The sequence below is a fragment of the Anguilla rostrata genome, chromosome 1 (assembly GCF_018555375.3).
Source record: "Anguilla rostrata isolate EN2019 chromosome 1, ASM1855537v3, whole genome shotgun sequence".
In the NCBI taxonomy this organism is placed as follows: domain Eukaryota; kingdom Metazoa; phylum Chordata; class Actinopteri; order Anguilliformes; family Anguillidae; genus Anguilla; species Anguilla rostrata.
In genome coordinates this window covers 56023208-56042754 of record NC_057933.1, presented here as the reverse complement: position 1 = coordinate 56042754, position 19547 = coordinate 56023208, and the positions used below count along the sequence as shown (strand labels likewise).

The 19547-nt window shown below is 44.0% G+C and overlaps 1 protein-coding gene across 3 annotated transcripts; it reads right to left on the bottom strand.

Annotated features, from left to right (window-relative positions):
• Positions 1-474: 474 nt before the first annotated feature.
• dpy19l1l (dpy-19-like 1, like (H. sapiens)) lies at positions 475-16688 on the bottom strand. Of its 3 annotated transcripts, XM_064343551.1 has the most exons (22): positions 16307-16688; positions 15049-15073; positions 14852-14939; positions 14182-14319; positions 13140-13260; positions 12207-12300; positions 11811-11868; positions 11258-11349; positions 10681-10780; positions 10307-10384; positions 9065-9151; positions 8867-8926; positions 8501-8581; positions 8059-8160; positions 7709-7780; positions 7386-7462; positions 7065-7089; positions 5784-5903; positions 4529-4703; positions 4141-4244; positions 3825-3946; positions 475-3714 (listed from the first exon to the last, which is right to left on the bottom strand). In XM_064343551.1, exons 1-22 carry the CDS (start codon positions 16536-16538, stop codon positions 3543-3545), a joined length of 2223 nt encoding a protein of 740 aa, XP_064199621.1. In that variant the 5' UTR covers positions 16539-16688; the 3' UTR covers positions 475-3542. The 3 variants fall into 3 exon arrangements, with proteins under 3 accessions (XP_064199621.1, XP_064199629.1, XP_064199639.1); XM_064343559.1 differs by lacking the exons at positions 7065-7089; positions 7386-7462; XM_064343569.1 differs by lacking the exons at positions 15049-15073; positions 16307-16688 and having other exon boundaries at positions 14832-14935.
• Positions 16689-19547: the final 2859 nt, after the last annotated feature.

Below are 19547 nucleotides of genomic sequence, written 5' to 3'. Positions count from 1 at the left end.
TGAAAAATCCAGTAGTGGCCCTGGATCGTGTAAACAGTGTACGTGCAGGGTTTCCAATATGTATGCAAAGTGACAGGCCTGTAGACCTTAATGGTTCATTTATCATTTTATTTTTATGATTCCTAAATTTTATGACAATATTGTAATTTGTGGCCACATGTTTTTATATCAAATGTGTTTTTTTTTCAAAATGGTAGAAAAGGTTGAAGGGTTCCAGGACCTTTGTTGCTCAGACCATTAATAATAAAACCAAAAAGACCAGGGGGAAAAATCATTATAAAATGGTGGCAGACCTGAGTTCTGATAATTCTGGACCAGGCTGTGAGGAACAGAGTAAGGGAGTTATTTTCATCTCTATTTTCTCTATCATCTCTCCTGTCCATTAAATGTTAAAATCAAGTTCAAGGCTTTGTTCTTGTTCACAATCTCTTTCAAAAGCTCCTCTTGGGAAGTCTCCAGTTAAGCAGACAAAGATGAGAAAAAACATTTTATTTCAAATACAGACAAAATAGATAGTGTAGAAAAGATATCGTTAACAAAGCTAGGCAAATTCCCATAAAATCCTGATTATAAACAGCAGTGTTAATAAAATTTAGCCCTAGTGGTTTGTGTGATGATTTACCCCCCCCCCCCCCCCCCACCCTGCACTGAGAGAAGAAAAACTAAACCAGAAAGCAAAACACAACTAAACCATCTAATAAGAAATGTATATCAAACAAACACAGCTAAATTACTCAGAACAATATTGTTCCCCCTCATGTAATTGATGTGACTCCTGGGCACGGAGGCTTTCAAATTAGCCTCCTGCAAACATAGTACTGTACTCGTGCATATTTCCCGATTTAAAAAAAGAGCGACTAATTATGCCTTGACACTTCATTTTGTTAAAGGGATCTTCTCAAATCAAAGATGGCTGGACAGGCATGGTGATCGCTAGAACAAAACCCATCGGGTACACAGAGCTACGATCCCCGCGTGTGAGGAGTCCTGATCAAACAGCTTATTCTATGTGTAAATTAAAAAGGCAGTAAATCTTTTACAAAGATAAAAGTTACAACATGACAGCTCGATATCTTTTGCAAAATCAGTCGGCGATTAAACCAGGGGCTTGCACTCCCGTCCAGAAGACAGGACAGTGTTTTGATTATAATGGCCGCTGTTTAACACAGATAGAGCTGTCTGAGGGGATGTACGAGAGTTCGGGAGATGAGGGTCTGTAATGAGGTCTCTGGTGGGGGCTCTCCATTAGCAGTCTATTCCCAAAGCTGGTCACGCTGTGAAGTAACAGAGCTGTAATTACAGGGCCTCTGATCTGATGCAGACTAAGTGCTACACTCCAACACAGAGAAAGGGAGAGGCGCTAACTCGGCTCAGGGGCGCTGCCAAAACCTCGTTAAGAGATTTCATGCTATGTACTCTGTCTTTCAGGAGCAACAGCATCCCCGAGCTAGCATGGTCCCGATTTGGGCTGGGCTGGAGGGTGAGCCACTCGCAGAGGGACACTGTAGATAGCGATATGCGCTCAATGTCCATCACCCAGTAATTACAGCGCAGCCGCTACACTGCTGCTACTGAGACGACTTCCTCACCAGAACACCTCTCTGCCTCAGGAGCCCCTCCCCCCTTATCTACTTCCAGCTTGACCTTCAGCGCATTTTTTCACAGTTTGTTTTTGTGCAATTCGGCAGCATTCTACTCAACAGTTAAATGCATCTTGATAAAAGGGAAGCTGAGGTCTGGCATCCAGCCAAGTAGCAATATGTAAACACAATGACGCACACAGTTTTTTTTTTTTTGACAAGAGAAAACTGGTAGCACTAGAATGACACTACAAATAAACTGGCAAGCTTCAATATCGTTATAAGCGTAACATGAAACCCAGAGCCACCGCAAAATATTTCTCCCTTTGTTCAACGCAGTAGGAGGTGCCTGTCCATTCTGATCAACCTCATAAGTAGCAGCTGAATCTATCAAACGCATACAGACATTTTCAGAGTATTTTAAGAAGGTTTGTATTGGCTCCCTGTGGTTAAAAAAAGAGAAGTAATTTTACGCTTGGGGTGTGCCTGTGCAAAAATAAAAAGCAAATGAGGAAGTTTGCATTTACAAATGGTTATGACCGTTTAGCAGACCGTAAGGTGGAAAGCTTTGGCAACTGTCTGACCATTCAGCCAATAGCAGCTCCTCCCAGGAGTCTAGTGGAGGTTGAGGTATCTGATAACTGGGCAGTTAGTCACAGATTAGTCTCCAGTTCACGGGCACAGATATCACTGCAGATTGGTTACAGTCCCCTGATGGATGTGCTGACGAGACAGAACCCCTGGCTTTGGCAAAAAGGAACTAAAAGCACCTTCCTGTGGACAAGGACAAGCCAAACATACCAACACAGCAAAAGGCAACTGTAACAGTGACAGGAAAAGGAAGGATTTACAGTAAAACAGACTTAAAAACATAATGAATTGGTAATGTCTTCAGCTACTCATTACACAGATGGTGTACTGACTGTTCAAAATAAACAAAACCAAAACAGTTACCCGATTATTCAAAGCGAATGGCATAAAACATTTGTGAATACTACTTTAGAGCTTGTGCATACTGAACACTGTTTAGAATATTTTTATCTATGAACAACTTACCAGTGAGTAATAGCTCATTTAAGAGCCAATACTCACCACTGTTTACAATTAGTCAAGTAAAACTCCTATTCAGACTCCATATTAGACAGTGGTGACACTAGACTTGGAAACCATTTGTTTCCTAAACTTGAACCTGTTATTATTTTTCACGTTCACCTCATTTGCCATTTGAGTGTTTTCATGATATGCGAACATTATGCAACCTCAGTCAGTTTAGTCACTTTTCTCAGCTAAAAAAAGAAGTCTCCTACAATGAACTTCACAAAGTCCTGATCTGAGCCCTCTTGAATGCAATAACCCACACAATACTGCTGCCAAACTACAGGAGTCCCACTCTGAAAAGGAAAGGAGTGTTTCATCTTGAAACAGTGGCAGGTTTTCAGAGTTTACCTGACAATGAAGTCATTTGAGTTCAAGGGAGCTGAGGAATTGGTTCCAAACCTGTATTTTTTGTGTTTGTCTATCTTGGCCATTCCTATGGAAGTCAAAAAGAACATCAGCTGACTGGAGTGTACTGATTGAGGAAAATAAAACGAACAAGCGCTACGGGAGTAAGCTAATACATACAGAGTCAAATATATTAATATTCATTTTTGGACCTTAGGTTTTCTTTGACCGTCCCTTGAGCTCTCTCACGGACCGTGACTAAACCCAGGAAAGGACACGCTCAGTAAAAGGCTTTCACTCAAATGGCAAAATGCTGAACCTGGTGCTCCGATGGCTGAGGGAACAGCAGCAACCAAAGTGACAGAATTGCACGTACAGTGAGGTCACCTAAAACGGGACGCAACAGCTCAGTTCAACAAAGTACAGAGTGTGGGCGTCAGGCTCTTCTGTGGCTGCCTTTGCGCGTGAGGCCAATCCAAGATGCTACACAGATAACACCGCCCCTGGAGGACTCTGCTGTTATCTGTGGTGGCTGGCAGCCCTGGGGACTCGGAGCACTTTGTAAACACTGTTCTGGAAGACGGCTCTGAAGTGGGGCCGGGGGTCCTGGGACACCAGGGTGCACAGGGGGACCTTACCGGCGTTCTGAGGGTCCTCCACATCCCAAATCTCAGGCATGCTGCAGCCAGGCCTGCGGGGGGACGGGAGAGGGAGAGAGAGAGAAAAAGAGTGAGAGAAGAGAAAAGTGAGAGAAACAGTCAGAGGACGCTACCATAGAGGATCGTAATCCTAGAGCGTTACCTGGAGCGCCTGGTGCACCACGAGTCCTCCAGGATGAAGTAGTCCACGCCCAGCCTCAGCAGGTTCCTCTTCACGATCTCGGCTGGCTTGCGGCTGTACATGGCGTACACCAGCTTGGTCCTCTTCCTGAAACCAGACCGCAGAAGGCAGAGGAGTGACCGAGCGGCCTCTGGCTCCTCCTGCACACACGCAGGGCCAATGAGCAGCCTGCAATCAGACCCATCTGGGGGTGGGGCCAGCATGGGCAGGGGGGGGGGGGGCTGGGAGAGACCCTCCTGCAGGGCTCCCTCTCCCCAGTCAGTCAGTCAGTCAGTACTTGCCTGAGTCCCGCGTCCTCGTAGTGCGGGTGGTTCACTATGGGCCTGACGGCCGACAGCTTCACGCTGGCCATGGTCGGCATGGCGCCAGCAAACACCGCATCTGAAGAGGGCAGACGACAGGAGCAAGTGCTCGTCAGTCATTTCCAGCAATAAGAGCTTCTGTACTTACTCTAACACTTCCTAGCATTAGGGTGAAAACTCCCTGAGCCAACTCTTACCTCCATACTCTAATTCCACTGCCACAATTCAACTTCGGAAAGCCTGAGGTTAAACTGCACATGCGGGTAAAAGTGACCCCCTCCCAACCACAGCACGTGACATCGCCCCTCCATATTCTCGCCTCCCAGTACGAGGTGCCAGGCGCAGGCTGATGATGTCACTCACTCGGCTGGGTGTTGTCCTTGATCCACTCCAGCAGCTCCTCCTGCGGCAGGTTGCTGAATTCTCCCATGATGTCCCACTGGTTCTGCAGGTTGGCCGCTCCCTGTATGGCCATGAGAGACAGCAGACCGAAGACCAGCAGCTGCTGTCTGTACTTCTCCCCGATCCAGCCGAAGAGCTGAGAGAGACAGCGAGCACAGCCAGGGCTAAGAAACTACTCAAGAGCCACCGCACCATATCCAGCTATGTGACCAGATAGCATTAGTGCCAGCAGCACAGGCTACTAAGCACTCCAGTTCACATGAACAGAATAAGCAGTTACTCAAATTTAATGTTTCAAAATTTTGAAATGCTGAACTACGATTTATAAGTTTCCCTACATTAAATTGTTGATTCAATGTGTATTTCAGGCTATATTTTGCAGCATGCGATACATAGGGGTTATGCAGAATGCATCTCCGTTAGAGAAAGGGAGAGAGATTTTATGCATTGCTGGTGCTGCAGCACATCTGCATGCGCAGTTGGTAAACAGAAGCCCTTAAGCGCACTGCAGAATTAACTATAATGCCGGTAATGAGCCCTGGAGAGCCACAATGGCGGCACTTAACTAGGCACTTTGGCAGTGAGCGATACCGCCGTCCCTGGAGAGCGCTGAGCGCTTTCGCATTCTGCCTCATGAAAGGGGCTGCCGAAGCGCTCTGAGCCACACAGATGGCAGCTTGCTCCACTGGCAATTAGACCCCACATCCTGATCACTTTCAACCGACTGTAGCACCTACATATCCCAGCATCCTCCACTCAGATGCTTTATTTGGAATGTAAAATTCACAAACTATGTACAAGCGTGCTGCTGCCAGCTTGGGAAAGTGAAGACAACTCACAGTTCTCCTCTGACGCAGTGTCAGCCGTCTGCTTCTGCTCACAATGCAGCCACAAGCCGACCGAGGGTGGAGGAGACCCAATCATACGCGTGCTCAGGGGTCGCTCGAGCAACAAACATAGCTATCTCCACTGAATGAATCCCCCATATATGGCTTGGGCGACACCCCTCATGGGCTATCAGCCACAGTAGGCACTGGCACGGGTGGGATTTGACCCGAGACCGAGGTGCTCACTCATGCACTGCAAACAGCGCTTTTACGGGGTGAGCTACCCGGCAGCCCGTGCATGACCTTTTCTGATGAAAACACTTTGAGCCGCAGGAGAAACCCGGGAGCGCTCGCTCGTTAAGCACCCAAATGGCTCATTATGCCGTTACCTGACGGGAGCAGACTAACGAGGCCATTACACACATGTGAGGAGTGAGGAACAGCTTCAGTCTCATTATGAGGACAGCCAGCACGGTGAACGCCACCAGCTGCAGGGAATGATACACCAACTGAGAGAGGGGGGGGGGGGGAGGTAGGGAGCGGGAGAAAGAAAAAGAAATGAGAGAGAGAGGTGAGCGAAGGATTGCGCTGCCAGTAAATAACTACGCTTCATTATAAGCCAATGATGCACACAATGAAGACTGCTGAAGGGAAGAGGATTATCACGGATCTCTTAGATGAACGCTGCGGCAAGGAGAGACAAAAACACAAGCAGAATACGACCACGGCAGGCCTGAGACTATACCCACAATACAACTGCACTTTATTCACACATGCCTACACGCTAATCAGTGCTAACATGCTTTATGTATACAAGTGTATCTATACACACAAGCATGGGTAAATGCATATTTATATATAGGAATTCTCCTACACATATAGAATTTATTTTTTAGTAAACTCAAATAAATGTATACTTGGGAAAGGCTCTCAAAAGGGACTCTGTTACCCAGAAATCCCAGCTGACTGAACTGTGTTGTTGAATGTATATGCGAATGTCTTCATACGGTATCAATGGACAGAAAGGAAAAGCACACAGGCAGACATTAAAAGCACAGTGTAGAGCAAGCCAGATAAGGCCCCCACGAATTCTGAACCGGCCAGCATATCGATTCAGATTAAATTTGTCCCGCGATAGTGTAGATGTTTAGTCAGTGGCAATATTCATTTGCAACACAGGGGGCGCTGTGCAGTGCCGTGGTCATGCTACGCAGCATTGATGAGGGAAGGGGGTGGCCAACAAAGGTGCAAAGTAAAGTTCCGGTTTTTGCACTGTAACATTGTGCTCAACTAGCAAATTCAAACTTCAACTAGCAAATTTGAGCTTTCACACTTTTTTTTAAACATATTTTTCCTTCCGCTAAATGGGACGCATGTTTGTCGCTTGCACCTCTGCAACAAAAAGCACAGGAGCAACTTCCTTGTTCTTTCAATATGCGTATGAGTTAAGTATTTTTGTAAAACAGAGGAATCATTTATATTTTACTATTGTTTGCTGCTACTACTGTTGATCAGAAAAGGCTAGCCATCACATTCCAGAATAGCACTACACAACTGGCTCTTGATTTGACTGACAGTTCTCTACACGGGCCTTGGTATGATTGAGCTTGGCACCTCTACTGTACTGGAACCGTGGCCATGTTTGCGGGGAGTACGGGTAAAGGGCTTACCTCTCCGTTTGCAAACAGTGCAGTGCTGGAACAGGAGGAAGAGAGGCAGTGAGAGAGGGAGAGAGAGAGCAGCACCGAGAAAGCACATTCAGCTCAGTGATTAGCGTTACCAACTTCCGCACAATCCGCGTTCACGCAGAGAACTTGGAACGACTCAACGTCCGCAGCTATATTTAAGAAAACACAATTATTCTACCAAACGCGCTGTGCAAAATCTAATTTCACGCTTCATTATGTTCGGTTACCAAAGCAGCAAACACCAAACCCAGCGGCGGCAGGTGGATGCTAGCTGCTACAGATGCCCAGAAAAGAAGCCCTTACTGTTCAGAAGCATCCTGCTCGGGCTTGGGGGGGCTCATTTCACCCCGTCTTAAAAACCTCCAAATGTCCTGCATTGTCTGGAGAAGGGGAAGCACAGGCAACAAAGAGCATTCATACGCACACAAATAATACTTTGAGCCGATTCCACTCCACAGCCCTCTCCTAACCTGCCCGTATAAACTGCCTTCTATCTGCCAAACCTCCCAACTGAATCCCAACTGCCGCTATTAGCTTATTGCTTTGATGTCAGAACCGACACAATCACTTTAAATCTCCAATTCTGACACATAATTAAGAGAGGACAGTAAAATAAAAAGTATCACCTTTACAGCGATGACTGTGAGGACAAGCAGGTTGACAGGTAGCAGTAAGGTCTTTATGTACTTCAGGAGAGTCTGGAAATAGAGCATCATTGTACCCATTTAGAATGTAAAAAACATGCAGTGATGCATAAAATCCAGACAAATAAACATTTCAATTTCACTGTGAAATTACTTTTGTGACCTTTTTGAGAATTGGGACTATAATAATCGCTGGAAGGGATAAACACCACCTTGATAAAAGCAGATCGTTTTCCACGCATAACTATGCGAGAAAAGTAGGTCGAGCTGGTTTGCTGGGGTTTGTGGGGAAAGATTTCACCAGCTAGACGTTTCTGAAAACCACGGCCTACCTCCAGCTCCATGAAGTCGAACTCGGCGGCGCACGTGTACATCATGGTGTCAAAGTCCCTGTAGCTGCTGAACTTGGACTTGATCAGGCTGCTTATGTGGGCCTGGGGACGGGGTGCACACAATCAATCCATCAATCAATCACGCCACAAGTGCTCACAGCAAGTCAATGCGCCACCTTTGGAAATGAAGGCATGATTAATCTGTGGCCTCAGGGAACCTTGTGTGGGGGGGGGGGGGCAGACGTGGGGGTGGGGAAGTGACAGGGCACTCCCTTATAGTGTTCAGACAGGGTAAAAGACTGGATTTCCAGGACAGCCAAACGCTCGCAGATTTACAACTGGAATCATTACGTGACGTTCAAAAGGCAAAGGTGTTTGGGGCATCGCTTGGAGCTGAAGTTTTGCTGAAATGCTAGGGAACTTATCTGTGGGATTTACTCACGTCGTCTGACGCTCCAAAAATGGCGGACATCAGGAATTTGAGAGTGACTGTGGAGCCCACCCATGCAAGACTCTGCATGACCTGAGCAATCAAAGCACAAGGCATCGTGCAATAAGAAGACAAGCCTCAACTGAGCTTTTATGATTGAAACTGCACATGATAAATACCACCTCAAAAACATCATCTGCTGATTTTTATGAATTTGTTTAGCTAACACCAGCTTTTTTTGACCTGCGTTTAACATAGTTCTCCATTTTTTTCCAGCTAGGTTTTCCACTTAAAACAAAACTGAACCAAGAAATTCTAATCCCCATTTTTTTTAGAAAGGCGATATTGCTGATGGGAGAGCAAAAAGTCTCTCTTTACCCATGTAATGACTCCTGGTTTGCAGAGCCTGCCAATTATGTCCCTGAAAGCGATTATCCCCTGAAAAAAAAAAATCATTTGTGGGAGAAGCACTCGACGCAATCATCACTCCATTTTACCTCATCACTGCACACAGCATGAATCGTTTGTTAATGCCAATCAGCGGGAGTTCGGCATCCGACAACATGCTCCACTCACCCAAATGGAGACCAGCGAGGAGGCGTAGAACGATGTCAGAAGCATCGAATTCCCAAACATGAGCACGAAGCAGACCCCCAACGAGGCCTGGAGAGAGACAAAACAAAAGACCCCCAATCCACAGTGTTGAGTCAACAACACGCTTCCTCCCACTTTCTTAAATGTGCGGCACAGAAAAACACGATGCATGCGTTCATAACCGTACGTTACACAAAGAGGGGATTTAAAAGTGGGTCACTGATAAATCTGAGGCTAGTGAAGAGATGATGCTCGCCAGCCTATTTTCACTCCTCAGACCCAGTAGAGAGCATGATTTATTCACAGCGGCGCTGCTTTCCTTCAGCTGCTACACGACCTGCGCTACGCGGCTCCGCTTTGTGTGAGCTGAGCGCGTGCGGCTCCACGGGCTGAGCAGTGCAGATGCTGGAGCAATCTGGCTGCCGAAAGTCCCCTGCTTCCTCTTGGCGACGGGCGTGGGCTGAATTTGCTTAACACACCCACACACTCTTCCCCTCTGCCGCGGCCGTCGAGTGCCACAGAGCTGGCAAGCAATCGGCTCTGCGTTTGTCTGCTTCTCTGGAGAAGGGCTCAGCGTTTGTCTGCTTCTCTGGAGAAGGGCTCAGCGTTTGTCTGCTGCTCTGGAGAAGGGATCTGCGTTTGTCTGCTTCTCTGGAGAAGGGCTCAGCGTTTGTCTGCTTCTCTGGAGAAGGGCTCAGCGTTTGTCTGCTTCTCTGGAGAAGGGCTCAGCGTTTGTCTGCTTCTCTGGAGAAGGGCTCAGCGTTTGTCTGCTGCTCTGGAGAAGGGATCTGCGTTTGTCTGCTTCTCTGGAGAAGGGCTCAGCGTTTGTCTGCTGCTCTGGAGAAGGGCTCTGCGTTTGTCTGCTGCTCTGGAGAAGGGCTCAGCGTTTGTCTGCTTCTCTGGAGAAGAGCTCAGCGTTTGTCTGCTTCTCTGGAGAAGAGCTCAGCGTTTGTCTGCTTTTCTGGAGAAGAGCTCAGCGTTTGTCTGCTTTTCTGGAGAAGAGCTCAGTGTTTGTCTGTTTCTCTGGAGAAGAGCTCAGTGTCTGCTTTTCTGGAAAAGAGCTCAGCATTTGTCTGCTTCTCTGGAGAAGAGCTTATGTCTACTTCTCTAGAAAATAGCTCTGTGTTTGTCTGCTACTCTATAAAAAAGCTCATAATTTGCACAGACACATTTTGCTAACACTGTTCACTAACAGGGCAGGATGGCATCACTAAAGATCCTTACCATGTGGGTGACCAAGAGGGACTGCATCCTGGCTGGGGTAAGGTACCCCAAAATGTAAGAGGCAAACAATGAGGCAATCTGAAATGAGAGAACTGCAATCAGTCTTTACATAAAAGAATATTCCCTTAAGTGAAAATCTGACATGACTTTATTTATTTTCTCTTCCTTGATTTTTTTCATCCATACTGCAGCACATTTATATTTACATTTTGCATCTGGCCTATGGATACACTTAAATCTTTGCTTTCAAAACACTTTTATGTTATGAATGACCGAGGCCAGGCTGATGCAGTCCCACTGCCAGGAAGGCGTGTGGGAGGTAGCGTGCATGCATGGGATGCTGACCTTCAGTGCCTTTGTCCTCTCCCTCTTACCTGTGTGAGTAAAACAAACTGGGCAAATTGCCATGGCAGCACGAAAAAGACATTGGAGATTCCGAGCGCAAAGAATGCCTTTCGTCCCGGGCTCCTGCTCCTGTTCAAATAAATAAAGACACACACACGGGCACACCTCAGGGGCTGCAGCTTCTCTCACAGACTCTCACTAGTGACATCTGATGGTAAAGCAAAGGTACTGCAGCACAAGTACTTAGGGGAGCCACTCATTAATATACGTAATTTAGCCATTTCAAAAAGGTGCAGGTCAGAGAAGGGAAGAGCTGCTGTTAATGTGTAACCTTGTGCCTAATGTACAGTGTGTGGAGGGGGTCCATCACACACTGATCAGTCAGCTAGGGGCAGGAAGTTGACAGGATGTGGATGGAGAGTTGTACTTCCTGTACTGAAATGCCCCACTCTGAAAACAGGGTGTCCTCCTGTGAGTTCGGTTTGAGGATTTAAGCCGCATTTGCTGCTGGTATAATGCGCTATATGGCCGATATGGAAGAGAGCCCCTTCCCCACAGGAAGAGAGGCAGACCCTGCTCTGTCCAACAGCCCTGATCTTCCCCTACCGGAGGATGTGGGTCACCAGCAGCATCTGCAGCACCAGGAAGGGGTAGGAGAAGCTCTCACGCAATGGAGGTGTCCACATGACCCGAGTGCTCTACCCAGAGAGAGAGAGAGAGAGAGAGAGAGAGAGAGAGATGTGTGTGCCTATCACACATATATGCATGTGTACAGAGGTAAGACAGCCATTTCATTGCAGTGCTAGATTTTGTGATATAAAGTATGGTGTAATTTTTATCATAATGTACATCTTTATTTTTATTATAATATAAATATAGCAACTATACAGTGAGAAATAACATAGACTCTGGCATTGAATGCAGTTGTAAGTGAACACTGTTGACAAAAAAAAAAACTCTACAGGGCGTCTGTGCATTTCTGAGCCCTAATGCAATGCTGAAATGTCAGCCTATTTATCTTTAATGGAGAACGCAGCGGCTCAGGCACGGAGGCAGCCTGTCAGACCCAGATAGGGACAAACCACCGCTGCTGTGTAAGGGCTGGACCCTCACACAGAGAACAATGCACAACACCGCAGCGCCAGTTTCCACCATTCACCTCTCCGTGGTTGAAGAAGAAGCAGAGGACTGTGACCACGCCCCCGAGTCGACTGCCACTGGAAAGGCAGGAAGAGAGACAGCGCTGACTACCATTTTATCAGTGACAGATCAAGCCTGAGGTTTAAAAAAAGCCAGGTGACTGATGACTATAGCTAGATTAAAAGCTGTGACGTCTACAATTCTCACATTTCTTTCACTCGCCACTCAGAAATGATAAATAGGCTGGAACAGCAGTTGCATGCTAGAAGCAGCAAAGTCTGAAGGCTCACACCACCTTTGGTTTATTTGCCCCTGTTCTATGCTCATTACTGATTTGTTCTTAAACTACTCTCTCCTCAAGGTGGACACAAGTCATGCTTATCCACAGAGTAGTGATCCCAGACAACAGGCTTACCTTAAATATGCCCCATACACGAAAAACAGGCTCATCATGAGCCCGTTCAGCAGAAAGACGAAGGTCACGTAAAAGTAGGCGGGGTCTCCCATACCTGTTGGGGAGATCACCAAACAGAGACGTGGTGAGGATGATTCACAACGGAATCGCTTAAACTGATACTAGTATTCATTCTTCCAGCAAAGCCATTCGTACTGAACCTGGAACCAAGGAATGTTCAAGCATTGCTGTTTTCCTACAAACGGAGGTCCATTATGTAAGGACACAGAACAGAATATTTTTAAAAATTTACGCAAAGGACTTTAAATAAAGCACACTTCAGCTTAAAGAGGATCAGGCCTAAGGGCTCACTAATAGCACTCAAGCATTTTTTTAGCATGTTTTAGCTTATTTTAAAAAATGCAGTAATTAGTCACAACTTCACAAGTACATAATCCATGGCATGATGCCATTTTGACCTTTCTGTTCTGTGTCATCCCAAAAAGGGAACAGACTTATAAAGATGTAAATTCTCAGCGTGTTATATTAGCACCTTGGAGTTATTTTAAGTTAATGTGCTTTCGCACATTTTTCACTGTGCAGAAAAGAAAATGAAGCTTGTGAAAAGGGGAAGAGTTCTCATTAACACTATGGAAAAACATAAAAGATCATTCAAAGATACTTATTCTGAACCATAATGTTGAGGGTTTTTAAAAAATACTGTGCAGTCAAAAAAGTATTGCATGAACACAAAAGTAACATTTAACAGATCAGACTGAATCACTGTCTTTGGAATGAAATGGTAGGAAAGGTGCATCTGTGGAAATTCCGTGAGGACAAAGGGAGGAGAGGATTGGCATGTGTACCAAAGCAGCGCCCGGCTGCGTCACAGCGTTCGGGAGCGGAGAGAGAGGAATGAGGGCATCTCCACAGTAAACAGGATTGCTTTTGTACCTTCACAGCTGTCGACCGGAGTCAGGCCCTCCCCCCGGTTGACCGACCAGCACATCTTGGTGGTCACCCCGAAGAAGTCCATTATACCTGTGTAGATTCTGTACCAGCTGGCCAGTACCACCTGCGGAGATGGGCGGGAGGGGGTGCAGGGGGATTACACACTGAAGAGGGGATTACCGAGAGAGGACGGAATACGGCAGCTTCAATAATGTTTGGTGAGAAAGTTACTTCTCCCCGTGTGGGAGAATCAACCCGCAAAAAAAAGACCGTCTGGGAGACACGTTTCTCCCCCTTTCTTCCTCTTATACTGCACGATAGATTTCCCTCACAGCAAGAGATACGACTCTACCCTTCCCCTCGGAACTAAAGAGAACAATAACATCAATTACACTTCCTCCAACATGCAGATTCAAATCAAGGCAATTATGAGCCAATGATTCAACTCTTAGAAGGCATATTCTATCACAGTCAAAACCTGAGCTCCATCTTAGACAGCTAGAATTAATGATACCAGTGATCCATTGATAATGAGTGATCCATTTAAAATAGTGATTTGAAACAGTCCATCGGCTGGCTCTTTACTCCTCTTGGATTGTATCCCTTCTCTTGCCAAATCAAGGGGCTATAATTCACCGATACTGAAGATACGAGTCAGCAACAAAATGGCCTGTAACTGATGCCAATGATATCACTTGTGCAGTCAGGCTGTTTATAGGAAGCATGCATTAAAGGACCCTGAAAGGAACAGTGGAAAGTCTTGATAGGCTATAGGTCTAGCCACATTTAGGAATATAACCAAAACCACAAACCAGCAAAACAATAGTGAAGAGAAGTTATTTAGCAGCAGATAATGTTATTTTTTCTTTCACATACCCGTTAGTCCCTTAAGAGCCACCTCTGTCACCACAGTGGCATCACATTTAAAACTATAGGCCTACTCATGTTCTCTTTGTAGCGCTGTTAGAGAATCACAATGGATATGACAGAGCAGAGTCACCAGGGGAAAAACTGGCAAATGCTTCATGAGGAATATGGTGCCCACCTCTGGGTACAGATTGAACCTCTTCAGGGTGTTGATAACCAGGGGGTATTCTGTTAGGCGATCGTTCATTATCAAAACCAGCCCGTCCAGGAAAGATGGAGCTTCAATAATGGTCTTAAAATAGGAGTAATAAAGACCCTGCAACAGAGAAAGGAGTTTGAATGTTTCCCTTCAGTATAAAACAATGATGATGATGATGGGTGCAAACAATGCACTTCTTGGTTTGCACATGAAACTGAACTGCTTAGGAGGCAATGCTGAGCTGTTAAATGTAGGCGGTTATGGTTGAGTATACGTGCAGAGTAGAAATCATGTGTCTGAGGTAGTGTGACATTGCCAGGAAGAGCACTAAAAATAGTTTGTCATGCTACCAGCCCTATGTGGATAAGCCACTGTTCTGGGGTGGAGACATAACTTGGTTCCCCATGTCACCATGACACCATATTGTCAATGAACTTAAGACAAAGAGAGTACAAAGAGAAATAAACATATGTTGCCACCAACATATGATTTTTCATCCTCCATATAAACATGTCTTCTAGTCACAAGTTCAAACAAAAAAACATTACGGGATAAAAAAAATCACTTTGCATGTCCCCTTAATATAAATAATATGAATTATCGATGTTAGTTTGACAAAGCTTACTTACATTCTTCCCCAGCTCCTTACCATTTCTGTTCGAAATGCCATCTCCTTTTCCAACGTCGACAAGTGTGAAAAATGTCTGTCATTCTCAAAAAGGTAATAAAGATGGTACCTAATCAAAAACAATGATTATTCAATGCCTCGAAGTGGTGAAGATGCACAATACGTACATTTTAATTAACGTTATGGTGTGTAAACCGGTCGTGGTATACTGTACTTACCAATGTATAATACCCGCCACAGCAGCTGTAAGTTAAACAAGAATATTAGCTGATTAAAAGCTAGTATTGATCCATTTTTTGTGTCCTAAGCAAACAGAGAATACTTGTCTCGGGTCAATAACAGTACTTGCCCAACATGAACAGCTAGAATGACGTTTGCAACAGTTTTGTAGTGACAACAAGTGCAATAAACAGTAAATTCCCTGCCTAATGACATTCATCATAAGTTTTCACTTTGAAACATCAATTACATAGCGCTCTATGTTAAAGAGCGAGTTCGATTAGCTGTACTGTCATTTATAATGACTGTGAATCAATTCTTTCATAATGTCACTTAGCAAGGCAGTCAAATTAGGAGCAATTATTAAAGTAAGAATCGCTTTGATTGATAATTACCGTGTAATAGCAATATTAATAATACGACTACTTAACGGCGTTACGCAAATTACCATAAATAATATTCACGCTGTCGCTATCCAGCGAGTCTGCAATCAGACTTTACACGGAATAGCGAACTTAGCTTGCTGTGTGTTGGCTAGTTCAGGTTGCCATTTACCTAGCAATCTTGGTTAGGATGGAATTAACATCACACAGATAGCTAGTACTACATGCAACCTGCCTGGAATATGCAGTTAGCTAGTATATTAAACAACATTAACGTTACTGAAGTCAGCTTCGTCCGCACTTAAGATAGCACACAGACAAATGTCTCACGAGTGGTGACCACCCGTTTGGTAGCTATTTCTTTCAAGCGTTAGCAATTAGCCACGTTGCTACATACTGTAGTTGTACTTGCTAACAACAGACAGCAAGCCTCTTGTATGCTACTTTGGGCAGCTAACCTTCGGTAAGCTAACGGTTATGTTTGAGTAGCATGGGTGGAAACAACACTAGCCTTGTTACATCAGCACTACACTAGCTAGCTAGCGGTACCCACGTAAACTAATCTAAGCTTTTAAGTGCGGGAGTCAAACTATGTTAAGTTACGTTAGGTAGTATTCGACAGTTAGCTAGCTGGTTAGGTAATGTGGCACGTTAAGGTTAATATGAGGTTTGCTGTCCAGTGTATCGCAAAGACATGGCAAAAGATCCCAGATATATTATGAACTAAAGGAAACGTACACATCAAAGCTGTTAGCATTAGCACACTGCACACTACTTAGAAGCTACTGGCGACCGTGGCTAGAGTGCTTTTAGTTTTCACACTAGCTAACGTTAACTTGATAGCTGGACATCAAGACAAAGCAGCGTCCCTTACCCAAAATAACGCTGAATCCGATTTTAATAAAAACTGTCGGGCCAAGGCCCAGTTTGTTTCTTATGAATACAGTTCCGGGAAATAGTCCGTTTTTATTCTGAAGCAAGCTGTTTTCTTTGCCCGGTCGCTTGGCTTTGCCGGTGTTCTGAGCTGGCACAAATTGACTTTTCTCTCGGTCTGTTCTCTGCTGTGGCTGATCTCGGACGCCTTGCTTTCTGCTTTTTACCGCCATGTTTTCATACTCGAAATGTGGGAAGCAATTGGAATATACAATTTGTACAGCCTGAGTGGAGCAAACAGTCGCTAGTACATCCAACGTCCCTTCCCTCAAAATGTGTTTGAGGGTTCTGTTGCTTCGTGGACCAAATTAGCTGCATAAATGAGGAACGCATTCTGCCCCCTGCCGGACTTACTGAGCACTTCAGGCAATAGTAACCATGGAAACTCGTAAGTCCTATTTAGTAGCAGCATCATCACCGCCCAGGTCATGCTGCTCGATTCTATTCGTCCTTGTCATCCGTGGTGATTGCCAGTTAGCAAGCTGAATATTTAGCTACATTTTCAACGTATAATTAAAAGAAATAACCCTGAACTAAACTGCTTGCTAGTGACGCAATATGTTTTTCTGAGTTCCATTTTCTGTCAACAATTTACAAAAACATGCACAGTGTCTGCGTTTTAGATATTTCCTGTATTAGACTGATTTTTCCCAGTTGTCTGGAACTCACACAATGACCACCATTGTTATATGTTCATGTTACCTTGACTAAGTGATAATTTATCTTCTGGATATTGTAACTTTACTTAATGTTGTAGGAATCATAGGTAATTTATACTCTTTGAGATAACAACATCAACAACAACAACAACTCCAGGATATATACATAACTGACTTTGGATTTGCTATGCCCAGTCCAAGGACATTGCCTGTGTGTGTGTGTGTGTGCGCGCGCACCGGTATGCATGCATGCATGTGCAGGTGTGTATTCAGAAGTTATAATTTGTCTCATTTCTTTACTTTCTTCTGATGGAAGAGGCGACCATCTATTCAGCATAATGGTCTATTCTGCATAATAATTCAGTATAGTTGTAATAATAATCAATAATTATATAGTGACCATGGTAAATCAGCAAGTGAATATCTCTGTAAGATAAGTTATCTTTTATTTCCCAATAAAAATACTAATGATTGAGGAATACAAATTTGTCTATGAATTTTGAGATTAGGCAAATTAAGCTGAATGTTTATCTGTACAATAGAAGACATTTCAGCTAATATTTTTCATTGATCCAGATGTTAACAGAGGTTTGTTTGCTTTGTCATAGTTTGGAGCAAACTGAGTATTAGACCTTTGTTACTGTGGTAAAGATACTTTATAGCATACATGTCTAACTCATTCAAACATATTCAAACACAGTTTGAAAAGTACACACTAGATGGCAGAAAAGAGCTATCTCCAAGACAAACAATTTGCTTACAAATTCATGTTTATTTTTATGAGTTAATTATTTTTTATATCTTTGTTATAAACTACACTTCTATTCTAAAAATGTGATAGATATGTTAATTTATATAAAGCATATAATATTAAGTTATTTTAATTTGATAAAAATAGAATAAAGAATGCTCTGTCAATCTACAGTTCTCTGGATTCAGCTTTTGGAGTTACTCTGCTCTCTGATTGGATTATAAAAGCACCATAGACATGGTGTTACTTTAATATAGAAGCGCCATGTATTGTTCAGAAAAAAGTTTTTTTTAGCAAATTATATTTTTACTTTCCAAAGAAACTTATGGACAGCCCAAAACCGCATCGTTTTCCATTGGGTTCAAGTCTAGGGAGTGAGATAAACATTACAAACCAATAATTTTGTTGTCTGATAACCATTGGTTGATTTTGCTTGGGAGCATAGTCTGGCGGAATAATTTGTGGCCAAGTTTTAGCTTCTGGAAGAAGTTCATTGTTCCATTGGCGTGGTTTAATTGACAGGACTTATAAGATGCATATCAAACCTATAACATTACCACCACCAAGATCTGCCACCATATTCTCAGCACAAATATGATGTCCCATTGAACATACTGTACGCAGAATGCCAAACCCGCTGTCCTAAAGGCTCATTTTTGGTCTCATCTGACTATAGCAAATGGTTCCAAAAAGGCTGGCTGAATCTGCCTATGCTTCATGTATTAGCATGGCGTAATGTGTGCAATACCACACGTCTTATTTATTACAGTCCATTAATATTTTGTACTTTTATTTGAAATTAAATGTGCTGTAAATCAAACATTTGATCGTTAATATTTAAAAAGCTGAATATCAAGTGATGGTTATTTTAAATGTTTTATCATATTAGCAAAATATCTGAGTGCCTCCTTCAGAGATTTTGATGCTACAGACCTTTTTTCTCCAGCACCAGACAAGAGGAAAGCTGTGCATGTCGCTATCTTTTGGATTAGCATATGAGCAAACCTTGTCCTCATGGTTTTCCATAACCTGCTCTCTTTCTTTGAACGCCAAATTATATCCGGTCTGTGATTTTGACAAGGGTCATTTTGTTTAATTCAAAGCCTCTTCCATGTGAAGCAGCAAGGCCTTCAGATCCACTTTATTAAAAAAAACATGTCTGATGTCACCAAGGAGGCCACGTGTAGTTTTCTAGTATTGGCCAGGAAGGTTAAATCTGCAGTAATTATGCTTCATCCCTCCCCCATTCCCCTTGTACCTGACACCCCCCCCCCCCCCAAAAAAAAAAAAACAAAAAAAAAAACAATTGATGTGCAGAGAGAGATATGGAAGTAAGACGGAAATAAGGGAGACGTGATGTACTTCAGAGTCTCGAGAAAACCTCTAATCAAATGAAGATAGATTTTGTTTAGTACATTGTACACGTACAATTAATTATTCATGGCAGTGGCATTATTGGGTTTTCATTTCGTTAAAGGGCCTCTAAGTAACTGTGCAAATTAGGTTACAGCAGTGGTCAAGGTTGGAGGACCTTATCAGAAGTCAGATTTCTATTGACATTTTGGTTTGTGCAAGATCGTGCCACTGTAGTAGACTTCATAGGACCTTTTCTCTACTGTTCGCCCCTGTGCCTGAGCCACAAGCTCTTTCACAAACCCTGGCCATGGGAACAGGCTGATGAATTACAGCAGGAGCCTGTTAATGGCGGAATGATACCAGCGCAGAAAAATTTTTATATTTTGTAATTTGAAAATTATATTGAAAGGGGAGGT

Bases quoted from the DNA above. Each gene is read 5' to 3' on its own strand.
- dpy19l1l (XM_064343551.1), bottom strand. From the start codon at position 16,538: ATGGCGGTAAAAAGCAGAAAGCAAGGCGTCCGAGATCAGCCACAGCAG. The intron at 14,320-14,851 runs GTAAGGAGCTGG...TCTCTGTTGCAG, and splicing joins TGGCATTTCGAACAGAAATG to GGTCTTTATTACTCCTATTT. The intron at 12,301-13,139 runs GTACAAAAGCAA...TCTCCCCAACAG, and splicing joins TCCGGTCGACAGCTGTGAAG to GTATGGGAGACCCCGCCTAC.